At 38.4% G+C, this 19,536-nt stretch overlaps 3 protein-coding genes and 1 long non-coding RNA gene across 7 annotated transcripts; 2 read left to right on the top strand and 2 right to left on the bottom strand.

Moving 5' to 3' along the window:
- Positions 1-301: 301 nt before the first annotated feature.
- On the top strand, positions 302-7,311 carry LOC137733554 (U-box domain-containing protein 44). 3 transcript variants are annotated; one of them, XM_088696502.1, is made up of 7 exons: positions 302-564; positions 847-974; positions 1,270-1,399; positions 2,019-3,390; positions 3,585-3,888; positions 4,559-5,049; positions 5,719-7,311. In XM_088696502.1, exons 4-7 carry the CDS (start codon positions 2,155-2,157, stop codon positions 6,715-6,717), a joined length of 3,030 nt encoding a protein of 1,009 aa, XP_088552628.1. In that variant the 5' UTR covers positions 302-564; positions 847-974; positions 1,270-1,399; positions 2,019-2,154; the 3' UTR covers positions 6,718-7,311. The 3 variants fall into 3 exon arrangements, with proteins under 3 accessions (XP_088552628.1, XP_088552625.1, XP_088552627.1); XM_088696501.1 differs by having other exon boundaries at positions 471-738; XM_088696499.1 differs by lacking the exon at positions 1,270-1,399 and having other exon boundaries at positions 466-974.
- ECA2 (ER-type Ca2+-ATPase 2) lies at positions 7,242-12,143 on the bottom strand. 2 transcript variants are annotated; one of them, XM_068472691.2, is made up of 8 exons: positions 11,852-12,143; positions 9,680-11,228; positions 9,469-9,590; positions 9,105-9,383; positions 8,636-9,019; positions 8,441-8,550; positions 8,126-8,354; positions 7,242-8,030 (listed from the first exon to the last, which is right to left on the bottom strand). In XM_068472691.2, the coding sequence occupies exons 2-8, from the start codon at positions 11,145-11,147 to the stop codon at positions 7,467-7,469; spliced, it is 3,156 nt and encodes a 1,051-aa protein (XP_068328792.2). In that variant the 5' UTR covers positions 11,148-11,228; positions 11,852-12,143; the 3' UTR covers positions 7,242-7,466. The 2 variants fall into 2 exon arrangements, with proteins under 2 accessions (XP_068328792.2, XP_068328793.2); XM_068472692.2 differs by lacking the exon at positions 11,852-12,143 and adding an exon at positions 11,367-11,770.
- A 3,397-nt stretch (positions 12,144-15,540) lies between these two features.
- Positions 15,541-16,937, top strand: LOC148695874 (uncharacterized). Its single transcript, XR_015964017.1, has 2 exons — positions 15,541-15,864; positions 16,134-16,937. It is a non-coding gene; the product is annotated as an uncharacterized LOC148695874 (long non-coding RNA).
- Positions 16,938-17,779: 842 nt separating this feature from the next.
- On the bottom strand, positions 17,780-18,463 carry LOC137735636 (calcium-binding protein KIC). The gene has a single exon (XM_068475082.2). It carries the CDS (start codon positions 18,325-18,327, stop codon positions 17,941-17,943), a length of 387 nt encoding a protein of 128 aa, XP_068331183.2. The 5' UTR covers positions 18,328-18,463; the 3' UTR covers positions 17,780-17,940.
- Positions 18,464-19,536: the final 1,073 nt, after the last annotated feature.

Genomic DNA, 19,536 nt, shown 5'->3' with positions numbered 1-19,536 from the left:
TTTTATCAAGGGATGTGCTATCCATATCACCTAATTTTATCAAGGGATGTGCTATCAACCGTTGGATAGAACGAATTGAAGAAAATCAAAACCTAGAAGTAATAATGAGTGTGTGGATAACATTAACCTTTTATCAATTCATTTGAAAAAAAAAGGGGGCTAAAATTAAAAATAAAAAAATCTAATAATGGTAAAAATTAAATTAAAATACTCGCAACACTAAGTGTTATGTAATAATAAAGAGGCGTACTATCCATACACCTCATTTTACTTCTTACATACCCCTTCATAATTGATGTCTGTTAATCTTCTTCAATTCATCCGATTCAACGATCAAAAATTAAAAAGATATGTAAAAAGTGAAATGGAATGTGTGAATATCACATCACATCAATAAAATCACACCCATGTTAACCCTTGTTTAACTTTAAATTCGATAATATATAATATTTGTTGTTTCTTTGCATCCAGAGTTTTGATGCTTTTGAGTCAACGGAGCTGCAGCTGCCTTGCTGAGTTGAAAGCTCCACAAGGATTAAAGCAAAGACCCGGAAAGGAAAGAAGGTTCTCTTCCTCCCATTTTCTGTTTCACTCCTGTAAAAATTGACCTTTTGCAGAAATTAAGTCTTCAAAGAAGAGGTCTTTTTGTTGTCAGGCCCTTCAAAGAAAGGGTCAAGACTTGGGACTTGGGAGAGGAGTCTTCATTCTCCCTACAAACTCAAAGACAAAATTTTTCAGGTTACAACTTTCCAAATTGATTACCCAGGAGAAAAAAAGAAGAGAAAAAGTAGAAAGGAAATTCCTTTTAGTCCTACTTTTGAAATTTATTTTTTCTATTTCTGAAAGGGTTCTGTGGTGGACTGATTGCTAATTTTCCCGGGAAAATTGGGTGCATTTTCCTAGAAAATTGTGGTGAGATGAGAAGAGTGATGGTGCTGTGAGTTTTGGTGGGCTGGGCATGAACTCTTTGTTAGGTATGTCTCCTGAACTTTCTCTTATTCATTTAGCGAAGACTTTTGTGTTGGCCATGAACTGGGTTTTTGGATTCTGGGTTATTTACCTGTTTGATGTTTAATGGGGTCCTAATGAATTGCAATTTGAGCCCAAAATTGTGGAAAGGAGCTGGAAAATGAAGCATTATTGATGATTTCAGATCTTTGGAAAATGAAGCAAAATTGATGATTTCAGATCCTTGTTTTAGGACTAGAATCTTCTTTGTTTCAACTTTCAAGTGCATGATATTGGTTGCTTTGGGTTTTCATGAAGCAGGTTTTTTTATTACAAGCAATATTATTACTCTAAAATACACTAAGGGAAGGCGAAGGGGGAGGGTTTGAAGCCGGAGTGCAGCGGGTTGAAGAGGAAGGCCCTATTATTGTCAGTGTATTCCCCTTCACCTGTAAGTAATAGGTTGTAGGTTTAATTCTCGTCAAAGGTGATTTGAATCACATTATTGCTAACCCATTATGAGACTTAGTCCGCTCCCCACCCCATGCTGTAGATAATATTGTTTGTTAAAAAAAAAAAGCTCTCTGACCGGAAAATGGAAGTATATTTTTTTCTCTGCGTAGAGGAGAAAGCAGGAAAGAATAATTAGTTTTAGTGAACTTACAAAAGTTTCATTTTTTGTTAATGAAAGAAGGGAACTTTTGACACAGTTATGGGATTACAAATTTATGGATGAGCTTTCGGTCATTTAATTTGTGATAAACAAACCAAAACCACCTTCCTTTCCGTTGCGGAGGAAAATGAAGGGTTTACTTACTGCATGTTGTTTTGATTTCTGGAAAATGGGTAATGGAAGACTAGTGAGTAGATTCATGACATTCGAATTAAAGAATAAAAGACTTAATTCTCAGCAACCAAATGGAGAATTTATAACCAGTTTATAATTGTGTGATTTTCATTTCTGCCCGGTGCTCTGAATGAGAAGTTGGTCCATGTATATAGGGTAAATACATTCCAAATATAATCAATTTACTAGCATGACCAAAACAGAAAATACTGTGATATTTCAGATTGAAGCTGAAAGCAGGCATATAGAGATCAGAAGCTTGAGGTTGTTGTCCTGCAACAGGGCAACTGCTGTTTTTATCAGTTGAGCAGTCAAATGGTAAATGAGGATCTCACTTCCTAGTGTTGGTGAGAATCAAAATGTTGGCAGCAGACTTAGTTTCCAGTGTTGCGTCTGCTCCGGCTTCAGAAATAATTTCTCAAACAGTAGAGGCCATTTTCGAAATTGCAGCTGCTGCTGGGGATGTCCTTGTTAAGAAGGATACATTTAAAGAGGTTTCAACTTATGTGGAAAGGATAGTCCCCATCTTAAGGGAGTTGAACAAGAAATCTATTCTTCATTCTGAGAGCTTAAACAATGTTATGGTGATTCTTAACCGAGAAATCAGAGCCGCAAAGCAACTGACCCTTGAGTGCGGGAAGAGAAACAAAGTGTATCTCTTAATCCATTGCCGAACAATAGTTAAGCGCCTAGAAGATACTATGAAAGAGATCAGTCGGGCTTTAGGTCTTCTTCCCCTGACTTCTCTAGATCTTTCATCTGGCATAGTTGAAGAAATTGAAAAGCTTTGTGATAATATGCAGCGAGCTGAGTTCAGGGCAGCAATAGCAGAAGAAGAGATTTTGAACAAGATCGAGTCTGGAATCCAGGAGAGAAACGTTGATCGTTCTTATGCAAATAATTTGCTGGTTCTTATAGCAGAGGCAATCGGAATCTCAACTGAGAGGTCAGTGTTAAAGAAGGAATTAGAAGACTTCAGGAGTGAGATAGAAAATGCTCGGCTGAGGAAAGACCAGGCTGAAGCTATACAAATGGAGCAAATAATTGCTTTATTAGAAAGAGCTGATGCAACTTCATCTTCTAAGGAGAAAGAAATGAAATATATGATGAAGCGGAAATCTTTGGGGTTTCAACTATTGGAACCGCTTCAGTCATTTTATTGTCCAATCACCAGGGACGTTATGGTGGACCCTGTGGAAACTTCTTCTGGACAGACATTTGAGAGAAGTGCTATAGAAAAGTGGTTTGCTGATGGGAACAAATTGTGCCCCCTGACCATGACTTCTTTGGACACGTCAATTTTGCGGCCCAATAAAACTCTTCGGCAATCCATAGAAGAATGGAAGGACAGAAATTCGATTATTACGATTGGTTCCTTGAAATCAAAACTCCAATCTGAAGAAGAAGAAGAAGTGCTTCATTGCCTGGGTGATTTACTAGATCTCTGTAAACAAAGAGAATTGCATAAGGAATGGGTCATACTAGAGAACTACATACCGATTCTCATTCAACTTCTTGGTGTTAAAAATCCCGAGATAAGGAACAATGCTCTTGTCATCCTTTGCATTTTGGTGAAGGATAGTGATGATGCGAAGGTAATACTTTGTTTACTGTTGTGATATCCTTTGCTTTTTGGTGAAGGATAGTGATGATTCTCATTCAACTTCTCTGCTGTGATATTCTTTGGATGAACAATAATGCACTTCATTTTCTTATTCATTTGATTTTCTTGTGTTATATTTTCTTAAATCCTTCCTGTATGGCTAAAACCTTATAATTAATATTGCAGGAAAGAATCGCCAAAGTTGATAATGGTATTGAATCTATTGTTCGTTCACTTGGGCGCCGTGTTGAGGAAAGGAAGTTAGCAGTTGCATTACTTTTGGAGTTATCAAAAAATAATTTGATAAGAGAATGTATTGGGAAGGTTCAAGGTTGCATACTCTTATTAGTTACCATGTCCAACAGTGACGATAATTGGGCTGCCAGAGATGCACGAGAGCTACTGGAGAATCTGTCATTCTCTAATGAGAATGTTGTACAGATGGCGAAGGCAAACTATTTTAAACATTTGCTGCAGCGTCTCACTACAGGTTCTCTTATATTCTTTCGTCTTGATTTCTCATAAATGCCTCATACAGGATCTTTTGTTTTGTTTTCTGGTTGTATGCTCATACAGATTGTAAAACAGTAAAATACCAAAATAGATAATTTTTAAGCTAAAGTTGCAACCTTTTGTAAAATAAACCTACAAGTGTGGGGTTCAATTTTCAATTTTTTATTTTTTGCAACCTTTAGTAATATATGTAACGGTTCCTTCTGATTTTTTATATTGTTTGTAGTCAAAAGTTTATCAATCTTAAATTTTAAGGAAAACTAACGAAAAGTCCAAAAAAACTTTAGTTTTAATGAAAAAGGACAAATAAAGGTGTAATGAATTGTACCAGGAAAAGGTAAAAATGTGGTTTTTCGTTAAAAGTGAACAGTACCGGGAGTGTTTCGTTAAAACTCCCTAAATTTTATCGGTACAATTTATTCTTCAGCGATTTAAATTTTCAGCGTATCGAATTGAATTCCATTAGTTTATATTTGTGCATACTTGGATATGATTACGATAAGATATAGTTTATGAAAGCTTAAACTATTGTATAGGTATGCAATGATTTTCAATTTATGTGTTTGCTACATTTATGTGTCTTAAGGGTTCATCGTATGAGTAAATAACGTTATTTTTGCTATAAAGTTTGTCGTTTCTTCATTCAGGACCGGAAGATGTAAAAATGATTATGGCATCAAATTTGGCGGAGATGGAATTGACCGACCACAATAAAGAATCTTTGGTTCAAGGAGGAGTAATGGGTCCGCTTCTTTACATGGTCGCACATGGTGACATTCCAATTAAAATGGTGGCTGTTAGAGCTCTTAGAAACCTCTCAAGCTTGCCTAAAAATGGTCTACAGATGATTCGAGAAGGTGCTGAACGCCCATTACTTGACCTTCTTTTCAATCTTAGTTCGTCATTGTCAAGTTTGCGTGAATACATAGCAGCCACAATTATGCAACTCTCCATTTCAATGGCGTCTCAAGAATCCAACCAGACACCCATTTCATTTTTGGAATCAGATGAAGATATTATCAAGCTTTTCTCTTTGATTAGCGTGATGGGGCCCAATGTACAGCAAAGCATCATTCGGACCTTCCACGCCTTATGTCAATCCCCCTCCACTACAAGTATCAAGACCAAGTTGATAAAGGTGTGCATCTTATTTTACAAGAGGTTTTAATAAAATTGGTTTCCTGCATACACAGATCTACCGGTAGAATATTAACGGGATTTAGAAGTTCAAATAGAAATGTGGCTAGTCTCATAAGAACTTGGGAGGTAGGCGAAGGTTCAAAGGGATATCAACTGAAATTATGAAGTCTAAGCTTCAACTGACAGGCCCTTTTCTTTTCTTCTAAGAAACTGCAATGGGATTTATCATGTTTTGCAATTAGTAGTCATCATCATTTGACTTTCCTCCATCACCCTCCTGAAAACGTTAACAACTGGGGTAGCGTATGCGCAATTTGGACTAATGATGCACATCCAAATTCCCATACAATAATATAGATATAAAGAAACAGAAGTTAATTGAAGCTTTGTTAAGAGAAGGTTTTGTTTTTAGAATTTATCGATATATTTTTAGTCATCGCCTCCTTTATGGCTATACCATGTTTTTCTGGTTATTGAAATGTGAAGTTAGGAAATGTTTAGTCAGATGTATCCTTTCTTGAATTTCAGAGTTTTAATTCCAAGTTTCGTTTCCACAATTTATCTCATAACCAGACATAATAATCTTTACCAGATGCTAACTTGATTTACACAGCTTCTGCTTGACAAGCGTTATATAAGCTTTTCACTGATGTGGTTACTTTTACAGTCCTCAGCTGTACAGGTATTGGTTCAGTTGTGCGAGCATGATGACCTAAACCTACGAGCAAGTGCTGTAAAGCTGTTCTCTTGCTTAGTAGAAGGCAGCAGTGAAGTCACCACCATCCTGGAGCATGTGAATCAGAAGTGCATTGAGACTATAATCAAGATCATCAAAACTTCTGATGATGAAGAGGAGGTCGCTTATTCAATGGGCATTATCTCTAACCTTCCCGAAAACACCGAGATCACACAGTGGCTTATGGATGCTGGGGCACTACCTGTCATACTCAGTTTTCTCAAGAATAGCAAGGAGAATGGTCCCCATAGAAATCAGTTGACAGAGAATGCTGTTGGAGCCATTTGTCGGTTCACTGCTCCAACAAACTTGGAATGGCAAAAGAGTGCAGCTGAAGCTGGTATTATACCGTTGTTCGTACATTTGCTGGAGTCTGGAACTTCATTGACAAAGGAACGTGCAGCCATATCTCTTTCTCGATTTTCAAAGAGTTCACCACGTTTGAGCCGGTCTTTACCTAACCGCAAAGGATTCTGCTGCTTCTCGGCCCCACCAGAAACGGGATGCCCTGTTCATGGAGGAATCTGTGGCATTGTTTCATCATTTTGCCTTGTGGAGGCTGGTGCAGTGGGGCCACTGGTTAGGATTCTTGGGGAACCTGATCCCGGAGCTTGTGAGGCTTCTTTAGATGCACTATTAACTTTAATCGAAGGTGAGAGACTGCAGATGGGTAGTAAGGTGCTTACAGATGCAAATGCCATCCCACCTATAATAAAATTTCTTGTTCACCCAAACCCTAGTTTGCAAGAGAAGGCCTTATATGCTCTAGAAAGAATGTTCCGGTTGCTGGAGTTTAAACAGAAGTTTGGAGGCTCAGCTCAGATGCCTTTAGTCGACTTAACTCAGCGTGGAAGTGGTAGTGTGAAATCTATGGCAGCCAGAATACTTGCTCACCTGAACGTGCTTCACGATCAGTCTTCTTATTTCTGAAGGAGCTTCGTGGTTTCAGCTACGTGTCATTGATTTGAAGATCAAGCATAAACTCACCCTTACGCTTCAACTTCACAATGACTACTAAAAACACGGGGCTGGCCATGCATAGCTAGACATGGGGGTCCCTTCATATTAGAGTGCAGAGCATGGCTCTCTGGTCAGTATGTCATTATCTAACTTTCAGTGACGTGTGATCAGAGGGATGCAATTTAATTTGTCTTGACGTGGGGTTGCGGTCTCAAGATGCGAAATGACAATTAAAATTCAGCTGCTCTTGCATAGAAACTAAGCTGTTGGAGCAGTAGGAAGTTCGTTTCTGTCATACGTAAGGTGCTGCCGGAAGTTGGTTTCCGCTTATGTATTTGAAGCTTGATTTGTATGTTGGCGTAAGGAGAAGAGAGATCATTGCAAGGCACCACCGGTAGCCTGGTAAGGGAAGCTGAGGTCATTTTTTTGGACAAAAAATTGAATTCTTTTTTCTACCATAGGATGTGGATTCTTTCTTGTGTATACATAGAAAATGTTAAAAAAATTCGCAGTAAAATTTTCGAGTAAATTGTGCCCTTTGAATCCATTTAAATTCTTGTTTCATTTCTGTTTTCGTTTTTTTCGAATTTGATCTCTAATTTCTAATTTGATTAATGAATAAATGGTGATTAATGCCTTTAGTTTGACATAAAACAAACTTTAGGTACACAAATATAATCATCAGAGAATTCTAATCAACAGTGAATTGACTCGTTCTATCATGCTGTCTTCTCCTTCTTTGCTCTCCATCTCCTCCTCCTTCCTGCTAATTTAAGAACCTCGTCGATAAGTATCACTGGCGCGGAGATCAAAATTACGAGAAGCCACTCATTCAGGCTCAACGGAACAACACCGAAGACGTCTGCCAGAAACGGGATGTAGAGAATGAGGCAGTGAAGCCCAAATGAGACCGACATGGCAACCAGAAGCCAAGGGTTCCTCCAAGGTGGCATTTTCACCAAGCTGATGTCTTCAGAGAGAGCATTGAGGGAATTGAACATCTCTATGGCCACCAGTACAGAGAGGGACAGAGTCATTGCCTTCACTTTCCCAACAGAGAAATAGTCACAGGGGTCGGAAAAAGTGATTGTCCGACCCCCACTAACCGTGAATGGAGCCGCTGTGAAGTTTGACCATGAGGGGCAGTCGCCCCAGTTGCGAAGTTGAGACACTTCAACGAGTGTGTGTCCGTCACTCACAAGAGTGATGCCCATGAAGGAAGCCTGAGTATACCACAAGACAAAGATGCCAACGGTTGCGATGCCTACGTAGGAACCAATTACCTGCATTTTTTGAACAGGTTAGCACTTAAGCATATGAGTGGCATGTTGAAGTTCGAATTTGAAGTAAGACAGATTACCATTCCGTTCATACTTACCAAGTAACGGAAGAGAACCCAAGAACTCATAAGAGGATCATTGCTTTTCCGAGGTGGTTTCTTCATAATATGAATGTCAGCTGGGTTAAAACCGAGAGCTGTTGCTGGCGGTCCATCGGTAACCAGATTTACCCACAGAAGCTGCACAGGTATCATACATTCTGGTATTCCCAACGCAGCGGTCAAGAATATGGATATAACTTCTCCGACGTTTGAAGATATCATGTACCTGCAAATTGACATATTGATAAAGTGCTTACTCAAAGGAAGAAAACGGTAAACGTGGGAGGAAGGATTTTGAACAAGGAGATGTACCTGATGAAAGCTTTCATATTAGTGTAAATGGCCCGGCCTTCTGCAACAGCGGAAACAATAGTACTGAAATTATCATCTGCCAAAACCATATCCGAAGCTTCTTTCGCCACCTGAGTCATAAAACATGAAAGCTTAGGCCTTTAAGTTAGCAAGAGGTATAAGCGGCAGTTGGTTAAGAGAGAGTGTCTCTGTTACCTCAGTCCCCGTAATTCCCATGGCGATTCCAATGTCAGCGAGTTTGAGTGCTGGTGCATCGTTCACTCCATCTCCGGTCATTGCAACAATCTCCCCCATCTCTTTCAGCATCCTTACTATTTCTTGCTTATGCCTAGGCTCGGCACGAGAGAAAACCTTCCCTCCTGGTTTCGATAAAACTTCCATTTGTTGTGATTTCGGAAGAACCATGAAATCTTTTCCTGTAAAGCTTCTCCCTTTCAGATCCTCGTCTTTAGAGAACAATCTGATTTCTTGACAGATTGCCTCAGCCGTGGACTTATTATCTCCAGTTATCACCATAACTTTAATTCCAGCTTCTCTACAATCTTCGATCGCTTTGCCAACTTCATCGCGAGGAGGGTCCTGTACAAACACAGTTACAAATGGAAATCTTCGAAAATTTCAACTTTAGAAATCAATCAGCGAAAGGTTTGTGCGGTATACGTACTCTTAACCCAACAATGCCTACAAAAATTAAGTCACTTTCGATGGAGGAGTAGCAGGCCGGATCAAACAACTTCTTGTGAGCAGGATGACTTGCGGAAGAATAATCTGAGAACTCTCCCAACTCCTCCTTGTATGCAAATCCCAAGCACCGCAATCCCTTCGAGCTCATCTCTTGGAGTCTCGAAAGCAATAGCTGTTTACAGGTTTCGTCGATTGGAACGAGGGATCCATCAGCAAGTTGCACATGGAAAGTGCGCTCCAGTAAGCTCTCAACGGCACCCTGCCAATCGCACCAGATACATCAAGCATGAAAACATACTGCAACAGCAAATTCAAACCAAGTTGCAGACAGCAATGACATGTACCTTGACAAGAAGTCGATTACGCCCAGTTGGCTCCCGGACAATAACACTCATAGACTTTCGGACACGATCAAATTCTAGCGTGGCAACCCTTTTTGATCTTTTTGTCCACCACTCGCAACACCCTGTAGAAAAATTGATAGTTAAAAACCTAATCCATTGACAGCAGCTAAGATCATAGGAAGAACATAAGAATATACGGCTTTTTGCTAACCTAATTTCGCTGCCGTGCTGTCGATTAAGTAGCTTGCAGCGAGCTGCATGTCACGAATTTTGCTCCTCGCTTTGGCGTCTGGAACTCCCATCTTTTCGACCAAAACCTTGAGAGCTGCCTCAGTAGGCAAACCTGTAGACCTGAAGAGCTGGCCATCAAAATAAATGCCAGCATCATTGCAAACAGCACATATTTCTGCCATGGCCTGCATGTTAACATCCATGTTAAAGCAACTCCAATCAACAATTCCGCCATCCTTGGGATCATAAGTTGTGCCTTCAACACGAATTGTTCGAGAAGCAGTGGTTTTTCCACCCAAAGTGAAGAACTCTGTCACAGACATCTGGTTTGTTGTCAAAGTCCCCGTTTTGTCCGAACAAATCACAGTTGTGCATCCTAAGGTTTCTACGCTCGGAAGCTTCCTCACAATCGCATTCTTTTGTGCCATTTTCCTTGTCCCAAGAGCTAAGCAAGTTGTGATAACAGCAGGAAGACCTTCTGGGATTGCAGCCACAGCAAGTGCAACAGCTATCTTGAAATAGTACGTGCATCTCTCGAACGAAAACCTAACATTCGTTGGCCATCCATCGACGAGATCCCAAGATAGGAAGTTTTTGTAGTTCATAACCCAAACAATGAGGCAAACAAACCCAATTGCAGTCGTGAACCGGCTTCCAAATTCATCCAGCTTCTTCTTCAAAGGGGTGTCATCTTCTTCCAAAGAAGCCTCATGTATTTGCTTCTGGATTTTCCCAATCTCAGTGTTCATGCCAGTGCTAATCACAACACAAAGACAGCTTCCATTGACGACTGTTGTGCCCGAAAAAACCATATTCTCTTTAGCCTGCAAGTCACAGTCATCCATGGATATCGGATCAGTATTTTTCAACACCGGCATGGCCTCTCCAGTCAATGAACTCTGCTCAACTCTCAAAGTCGAAGTCTTTAAAACCACCACTCTCATATCAGCAGGGACTTTGTCTCCAACGCGCAACTCAACAATGTCACCCGGAACAAGTTCCCTTGCAGGTAAATCCGGCACCAAATACCCGTCTCTCAAAACCTTAGCGGACTCACTCTGCATCTGCTTAAGCGCTTCGAGCGCTTTTTCAGCATTACTCTCTTGCCAAACTCCAACAATGGCATTGAGGACTAGAATCAAAACTATCACAAACGGTTCCACATAGGCTTCAAACCCGGAGTCCCCTGACTCACCTCCACCCATGAAAGCCAAAACAAAAGATATGAAGGCTGCAACCAGAAGTATTTTCACTAATGTGTCGTCGAACTGCTCGAGTACAAGCCGCCATAACGGCTTCCCCTTCTCTTTGGCAAGCTCATTCCAGCCATGCCTTTCGCGCCGCTTCTCAACCTCGTAAGTGCTCAGACCCTTATCTAGCTTCACATGTAACTCCTTCAAGCACTGCTCAATTGACCATGACCATGCCGGGAACGGCTTTTCTTCCATTGATGCTTCAATTTCGGAGCTCGAATTTCACCTCCAGACGAAAAATCTTGGTTAAAAGTCTCCTAAACCCATGTCAGACACCTGCAGAGCAATTCTAAAACATGTAAGAAATTTTTACCAGAAAAAGAAAAACGGTAAATTTCAACAGGCCATCAATTCAAAATTCAAACATATATGATGTCATGAATCAGATTTTGAAAAATGAGAAGAAAAAGTTACCAAGAAAATTGAACTTTGAGTAGAAATTGAGAACTTGGACACTCTTTTTCTCTGCTACAAGCCCAATTATGTCTTTCTATTTTACTAATTCTTCAAATGAAGGGTAGAAATGACTCAAAGTAGCAGTTTAGAGAGAGAGAAGCTTAGAGAGAGAGAGAGAGAGAGAGAGAGATAAAAACAAAAAGATAACCAAAAAACACAAGAAAAAAGCAGTTACAAACTTATAAACCACAAAACATCTGCCAATTATCTCCAAAACCCACAACACAAAACAACAAAAAGATGAATTATTTGAACTCTGGAGCGTACTCGAATTTAGAAAAACTGCAACAGAGTTAAAAGCTATAGCTACGTTAGTTAAGAGCATTCACCCTGCGCCCGAGGTCCCGAGTTCAATTTTGCTTGTATAGAATGAAAAAAAAAACCAACAAAAAGAAGTAAAATTTGAACTGAATGGAGCATAATTGAAGTAAAAAAGAACTGACCCTTTAAAGAAGAACATGTAGAAGACATGGAAACACCAAAAGCTGTCGGCTGCTTCTGCCTTCTGCCTTCTGCCTTCTGGCTTCTGACTTGGGCACAAAGCAATGCAAGGCCCCAAGTGCACAACAGAAAACTAAATTAAACTTGTCAAACAAACCAAGGGAGATTAATGGTCTTTTGAATTTTGGGATAAGTGGACTGGTCTGGTCTCTCTCTGCCTTTTTGGAAAGAATTTTGGAATCTTTTGCTTTCGCTCAAGTTGGCCTTTGGTCAGTTTAACTGTTAAGTTTTCTGAAATTTCGGAACAGGAGAGGTAGTGCTCCCGAATATGAACAGTTTTTTACGATTATACCCTTGTGGGTTGGGACTATTTACGCCTGGGACCCACTTAGTTTGACTTTTTTGCCCTCATATTTTATTGGTGACTTGTGACTTGTGGCTAACTTTGTTTGCCGTACGCGTACAGCCGTAGAAGAATATGTCCTTACATTTGTTTTTGCTTTTGTGTTTTCTAAAGGAAGAAAAAAAAAAAAAAAAAAAAAGAAAACAAGAAACAAACAAAGTTCAACTGTTAATTCAGAGCAGGATAGTTTTGTTTTTAGTTAATCTCTTAACTAATCTTGATGAACGGTGTCCCTTTTTATGGGATTATGTTTTATTTCGTGTTTGCAATTTTTGTGATCCAATCGTTTACGAGGCAATTGAAACTCTTAACAACTGAAACTATTTATTGTCAAGATAGTTCATAAAGTTAAGTTGAAGGTAGAATGTTAAAAAAACTATCTCCAATTGAATCTGTCATCATCTTTGTTAGGCTAGTCATATGCAATACCGTTTCTCCAACTGGATCTGTCTATCGATTTTCAGTATCAATAACCAATGTGAAAAATTATGCTAATCTCAGTGACCATTTTGACCAAAAACACTAACTTCTAATACGTACAAAACATGTACGGTTTTATAGTTAGAGGTGGTAGAAACATATGATATTCAAATGTTGTTCAAGTTTCATTGGTGCCCACAAATTAAAAAGAAAAAAAGGGACAAGTTGTAAAAAAAGAAGAGAATTTCGAAGGTGTCTGGTGTGTTATGGGGACAGGGGTGCTAGGCTGGTAAAGAGTTAAAGAAGACCATGCGATGTACAAATCAATGATCGCATTTGCTTTGCTTGTTCTGCAACTGCCTTTTATATTTAATCATATCGTTTCCAATTGTTTAATGTTTGTGTTGTGGAAAGCAAAGGAAAGTAAACCCGTTGATTCAAACAAAAGTTCTTCCTGGAAACTTCTTCCTTTCACCTGCTTCATCCACTACCTCTGCTAGTCAATTTATCATCATAATTATTTTTATTTTATTTTAATTTGGTTTTAAGCAAGATTAAGACATTTTGCCTTGAGTTTACTGAGTAGTAAACATAAGGAAGTGTGTTGCCCAAGCAAGCTAATATACATGAACTTGTTTTGTTAGTCCTTTGTTGGTAGGTGCATGCATGCATTGGTGTGGCCGCTTCCACAATCACAATTAATATTGTTTTGTTTCTCTTTTGGGGTGCTTAGGGTTAGCACATCTGTCTTTTATGGTGAGGTTTTGTTAATTGTTGGAATCGCCAAAGTATCCTTCGAAGTTTCAGTACCTATCTATCAGTCATTCTGGTAACCATTTCAATTATTTTTTTAGAGCTGAGTTGATTTGAAGGTTTAAAATAATTAAGGAAATTGTGCTCAATTGTTTCTTGTTAAAAAGAACAACTAAGTACAAGAGTTGTCAGATGGGTATATATTCTCTCGTGATCATTAATTTCTTGATCTGGAGATGATTCGCACCGAACGCAAAAGATTTTAAACTCCAATACGGCCACCACAAGATGAGACTAGAACCAAGAGTCTTGAAGTAAATATGTCACAAATACAACTTAGACCATCGTCAACCCTTGGCTTGAAACCAAACATCTTTAGCCCGGAAAATTTAGGTTTTAACTTATAAACAATTTTTTTGTTTCAACCCTTTTGGCATAACATTTTAGCCTCATATTATTAAAGAATGAATTTAGGCTTTTTTTTTAAATTAACATTTAAAAGAAAATTATGTAGATTATCCTAAATTAATTTTATGAACATTTTAACCTAAAAATATTTAAATTCAGATAAATATTGAAAAATTACTAAATCGATACATAAAACTCATGAAACACTAATATGAAAATCATGATAGAGATATATAAACACAAAATACATGATACACACAAGACACACAGAATACATATGGAGCATATACAAAACACATGATCGAGTTTCGTGTGGATGTTTGAACAAATACATAGGTATTTATAAAGTTTTAAGGTGAATTTTGAGTTAAATAATTTTTTTTAATTATTTTAGCCATTGGATTTAAATTTGGGCCGTTAGACCTTTTTTTTTTTTTACCCTTAGATTTGATTATATTCGATCTCAGCCGTTGGATTCAATAAATATATAAATATAAAACAAAAAATAAAAAATAAATGGAGGCCGTTGGATCAACCAACAACCAATTGATATCAGTAGTTGGTTGAAAAACTAGCCGTTGGAATCTAATGCAAGTGACCGACATGCCCATGTGGGTGGGGCCATGCCGGTCTATCTGTTTGCGCGTCACTCGCGTGCGCGTGTCGCAACCCCTCGTCTGACGTTCAAGCGCTAAGTTTCACTCTCGTTAGTGGGGCCCACACCATTTTCTGGTCTAAATACTGGCCAGAATCTGGCATTTTTTTAAGTTTTAGGTTCTAACTTCAAATTAGAACTAGGGTTGGAATGGATTAGGGGAAATAAAAGGGAAATTATAGATTTTAGGCCATGGGTTGGAGTTAGTCTTACGAGTTAATTAGTTTTCATATATATGTATTCATGCATGGGATATCTTGAACTACATCCCAAACAGCGAGTAGGACTAGAGTTGCATGATTTGTTGATTTGGTGGCTAAATTTTGGCAATATATATCGAAGCGACGAAGACAAAGTTCATCGGTACATTTTTATTGTGAAACCTTTTTTTTAAGTTCAAACTACTCTTACAATTATATTTATATTGTATTCTCAACTTGTATCCATCAATTGAATAATAACAATTTGAACAAAAAAAAAGAACATATTTATTAAACTCACACCACAACAACTATGGTATTACAAATCAAAATCAAATAGCCTAAATCTTGTATACGAACTTTTTGTGTATATAAAAATCAAATTCACCTAAGCCACTATTAAAAGATTAATAACATCTTAAATATTCTATTGATCATCAGGGTGACCAGGAAATGTAATATTATCCATCCTTATATTTGATATCAAAGGGGACGATAAATTAATGTATTTTTAATGTTATAATCCCAACTACCTTTGTTGTCAACTCACGTCATTGCCACATAAAAATTGGTATTTCGATTAGAAAACACTAATGTTGTTTTTTTTTTTTTTTTACTGTTAGTATTGATGAGGACCTTTTAACATTTAATTTGGAGATGCTCCTATTCCCCTTAAATTTCATATCAAAAGTGGACAATAAATTAATGTGTTTTGATGTTATAATTCCAACCACTATATAATCTAACGGTGGGTATCATAAATTCTTCATCACAAAGTGACCGAGAGAATAACTCCTAATAACATTATTTATTTGATGGTAGTAGGCTAGTAGCCCAAATGAAGCCTCAGCAGGCCACCAAAATAAAAGTTGAGTAGCCCAGTGATTAGTCAGCAACGCAATTCTCTTAGCACGAAAAGTCGGACAATCGGACGGTATATGCGATTAAACGGTCCTCGGTTAGATGGGATTCGTTTGAAAATGGAAGCCCAACCTTACCCTCTCTATCTTCTGACTATTCCTGTATCATTTGGGGATTTTTTGGACTGTTTGTTTCGGTGCAATTTGCACGAAAATGGCAACAATGAGGCCAGTTTTCGTCGGCAAACTCGGCAATCGGAGCTGGACCGGTTGTTCTCTAAATACGGGAGGGTCGAGCGTGTCGATATGAAGTCTGGTACGCCACCATTGACTTGTTTTGACTTGTTTATAGGGTAGAATTTGATGATTTATGTTAAAGATTCAATCTTTTTGTTGGGTTTGCTTTATCGAGTTAGTGATTTTGTCCTATGGGATTGTGTGTCTGCTGGCTGTGGATCATTCAAGATTTCATGTAATGAATTGCTCCTGTCGTGGTTTTACGGGCGTGTTTGATTTTTATTTTATCTGCATTTACCCTTTTTGTTTCTTCCTATGATTCATCGATTCAATGTCGAGAATGTTCAGGTGTGTCTGTTTGATTCGGGACCGACCCCTCCGTCTGCCTGGCATGGTTGTATCTAATCATTTGTTCTGACAAACAGAAGAGTAGAGTTTGGATATACAGTGCTTCTTTTCCTGGAGGAAAGGAAGTGGCAGCCGCGAGTTTGCAATTTCTTGGACCAGGTTTTGAAGTGTTGCTTTTGGCGCAGGAACTTGTCTACTAAAGGAAAATGAACTGAGCTTCTTGCCAACATCACTTCCAGATTTCAATTGAGGAAACCGTCCTGGTTGCCTGCTTCTCTACACTCCATTCACAGATAGCAACATTCTGCGTTTTCTTCACTCGATCATCCGTCACTCACCCACTTCGTCGCATAACGTTGCCATTTCACAAGAATTGTCCCAGTGGGATCATTTCTTTTGCCATGCCTACCACAAGTCCACCACCATTCATAGGGGATTAATGAAATCTTTGATTCTGTCGTGCCATGCCTTCCATTACGGAATTTGTGCTCTCTGAATGGCGAAGCATTCTTAGCAATGATTCAGACCTGAAACTTTGGATTAAAACCTTTAGTATGCTACCATCATGATTTAGTTCTTCAAGCAACGCCTCTACCACCTTATATACGTCAAGTCCCTCGCGTAAATGCAGGTGTTGTATTTACTTTAGTTTGTGCCAGGGTATAGATATATGAGGTTGATGTACTCGCTTATGAGTGAGTTATATGCTGATGCTTAGTACTTAGTTCAAGTTCATGTTATTATGAAGTTCAAGTTGATCTCTAGGGTTGAAATAATAAGAATTTGGTTAGATTTCTGCTGGAACACATTGTCTTGACTCATCTCGCATCTGTAATTTATCCCCTCGTATGGAGAAATGTTTGGATTTGGTCAATATCTAGTTCAGTTTTGGAAAGTTGAACTAGGTTGTCTGTACCAAATCAGATATCTGATGGACGTGACTCAGTAACTGGTAGGAAGCTTCGTTGCATTCTGAGCACTTCTTCCACCATGTGCAAATGGAGAGATTCTCTTTTGCAGCTAATGCGTAGCCCCGATGGCGTCTCTAGTTCCAGCAAATGCTTGTCATGTGTTGTACCAACGGTTCAATAGATATTTGCCACGTGATGTCTCTGCATACACAAAAGAATCGCGCGCAAATGCCACACAAGTCATAACTTCGGCTTTTCCCTCTGGACCCCTATGCCAACCCTGCGCCTTTTGCACTCAAGAGATTCGTACGCTGGACAAACGAAAGCGATAATAAACTGTATATAAATTGTAACAGACAAATGAATATCAGAGTATGTGAAAATCGAATACATAACTTAATGTGCATGAACAAGTGCTCGTAACCACTCGGATCTATTAATTTTACATAAGAACAAATACATCGATTCATAAACTTCAAGACAAGTATAAGAAATTATTTTGTCACTGTTTGCTCCTTGTGATCCGGCCAAGCATCCCAAGTTGCAATGACCGGTCCATTTGGTCTCATTAGATTATAAATTATGAGATGGCAAATGGGAAAACAATCCCTTAATCATGATCTTGTCCTCTTAATTACACTATGTAATCCAACCTAACAATTTTAATAAAACATTATTAACAGTGCCCTGCAGCCAAGTTTCATAAAAAAATAAAAAATAAATAAATAACAGAAATTAGCTAAAATGATGAGACATTAATTTCCAAACGTTTAACGGATCGAAATTAAATTTCAACAATACACCAATCGACATAAGTGATCAAATATCCAGGACATATATTGGAAAAACATGTCATTCTGCAATTGAGATATAAAAAGCACTGGAATTCTACAACATCAAAGTTGATCAGAAGACTTGTTGGGTTCTTGATCAAGTGCTTTCTCAAGCCATGTCTCAGCATCTTCCATAATCCCAGGACTAAGCCTCACCATCAGTATACAAAACTCAGTCTCACCCAGTGCACCATCTCCATCAAGATCTCCTTCCCTAACCATTCCTTCAGCATCCTCCTTGCTCATCCCCTCCATCCCGAGAAGCGCTGAATTCTTCTTCAGGCTCTCCGACGTGATCAGCCCGCGTTCGGGGTCCGCCAGAAGCCGGAAACCTCCACATAACTCGGACACAAACGTCTCCACGTCCAGCTTCTCCGCCATGACTGGCAGCAAGTCTTGGTATTCAGTTGGTGCTGTGGACTTCCTTGAGGTGGTGCCCTTGTTTTCCATGGTTTGTATTTTAATGTGTAGTGGAAAATGCGATACAACAACACATAACAAGAGGACTTTTGCAGAGCTATGGGGATTGGAAGAATATATATAATGTTTTGGCGTAAGGCCTCTTTTGTTTTGTAGGAGTTTACATCAATACAAAATGCATCATTCGTGTGTGGAGTTTATTGATATTAATTTGCAAGATGCCTAGGCTACGACTCTATCTCAATCTTAGCCACCCATTTGGTTAGTTATTGCCTTGATGATGCCCTATCCCCACAAATTGGAAAACAAATGTCTTCGTCTAATTGTAACACTGTCACATGATGTTACTAATTTATACGGTTATAATATGAATGAAAATATGTTATATTTAAAAATATGAGTTTTGTTTTTTTAGAAAACCTTGACGGCATGAGAGAATTTTATTGATATCGAAAAAAATGTATATTTAGTTAGGAAAACATAAACCTAATATCTCGTAATACAACATAAACAAATTAAAAAATACATGAAAAAGAATGAGGGCATAAACCTTACCCGTCTAGAAACAAAAACGACAAAGATACAAAGAAACTAGAGGGAACATGAAACCTAACTCTTATAAAACCGGACCTAAAGGTGTAAATTTGCAAAACAGAATGAAAAACATCACAAGGTTAAGAAAAAATATTTAAAAATATGAATAAACAATAACACCACATGACAATGTACCGACACACAAAAATGTTTGCAACCTTGATGTTGAAAGTAGATCAAATGGACGGTTGATTTATCAAGGAACAAGACATGCGAACGGCCTAAAAGTGTTTGAAATTCCAAAGTCAGATGTGGTGCAACAATTTGATCTACAACGTGATCACTGATCTTGATTTCTATTTGTAAATTTTAATTGGGTATATTATCAATTTCCCCCCTGAACTTGTGACCATTAGCCAATTTCCCCCCTCAACTTTAATTTTGGCCAATTTCCCCCCTGAACTCTCATGATTAGTCAATTTCCCCCCTCAACTTTAATTTAGCCAATTTCCCCCCTCAACTCTTATAATTAGTCAATTTGCACCCTACTGTTAAATTTTTAATTTGATCATAATTAAACAAGTGTGTGTAAGAAACTAAATAAGATGTATGTTAATCATGTTCCTATATCTTTATCCTATTACAAATAGATTAAAATTTAGAATTTTACAATTTATCATAGATAGTATTATTAGTCATAATAAA

This window comes from Pyrus communis, chromosome 7 (assembly GCF_041283825.1).
Source record: "Pyrus communis isolate YQ-2024b chromosome 7, ASM4128382v1, whole genome shotgun sequence".
NCBI classification, from domain to species: Eukaryota; Viridiplantae; Streptophyta; class Magnoliopsida; order Rosales; family Rosaceae; genus Pyrus; species Pyrus communis.
This window is presented reverse-complemented; position numbering and strand designations above follow the sequence as displayed.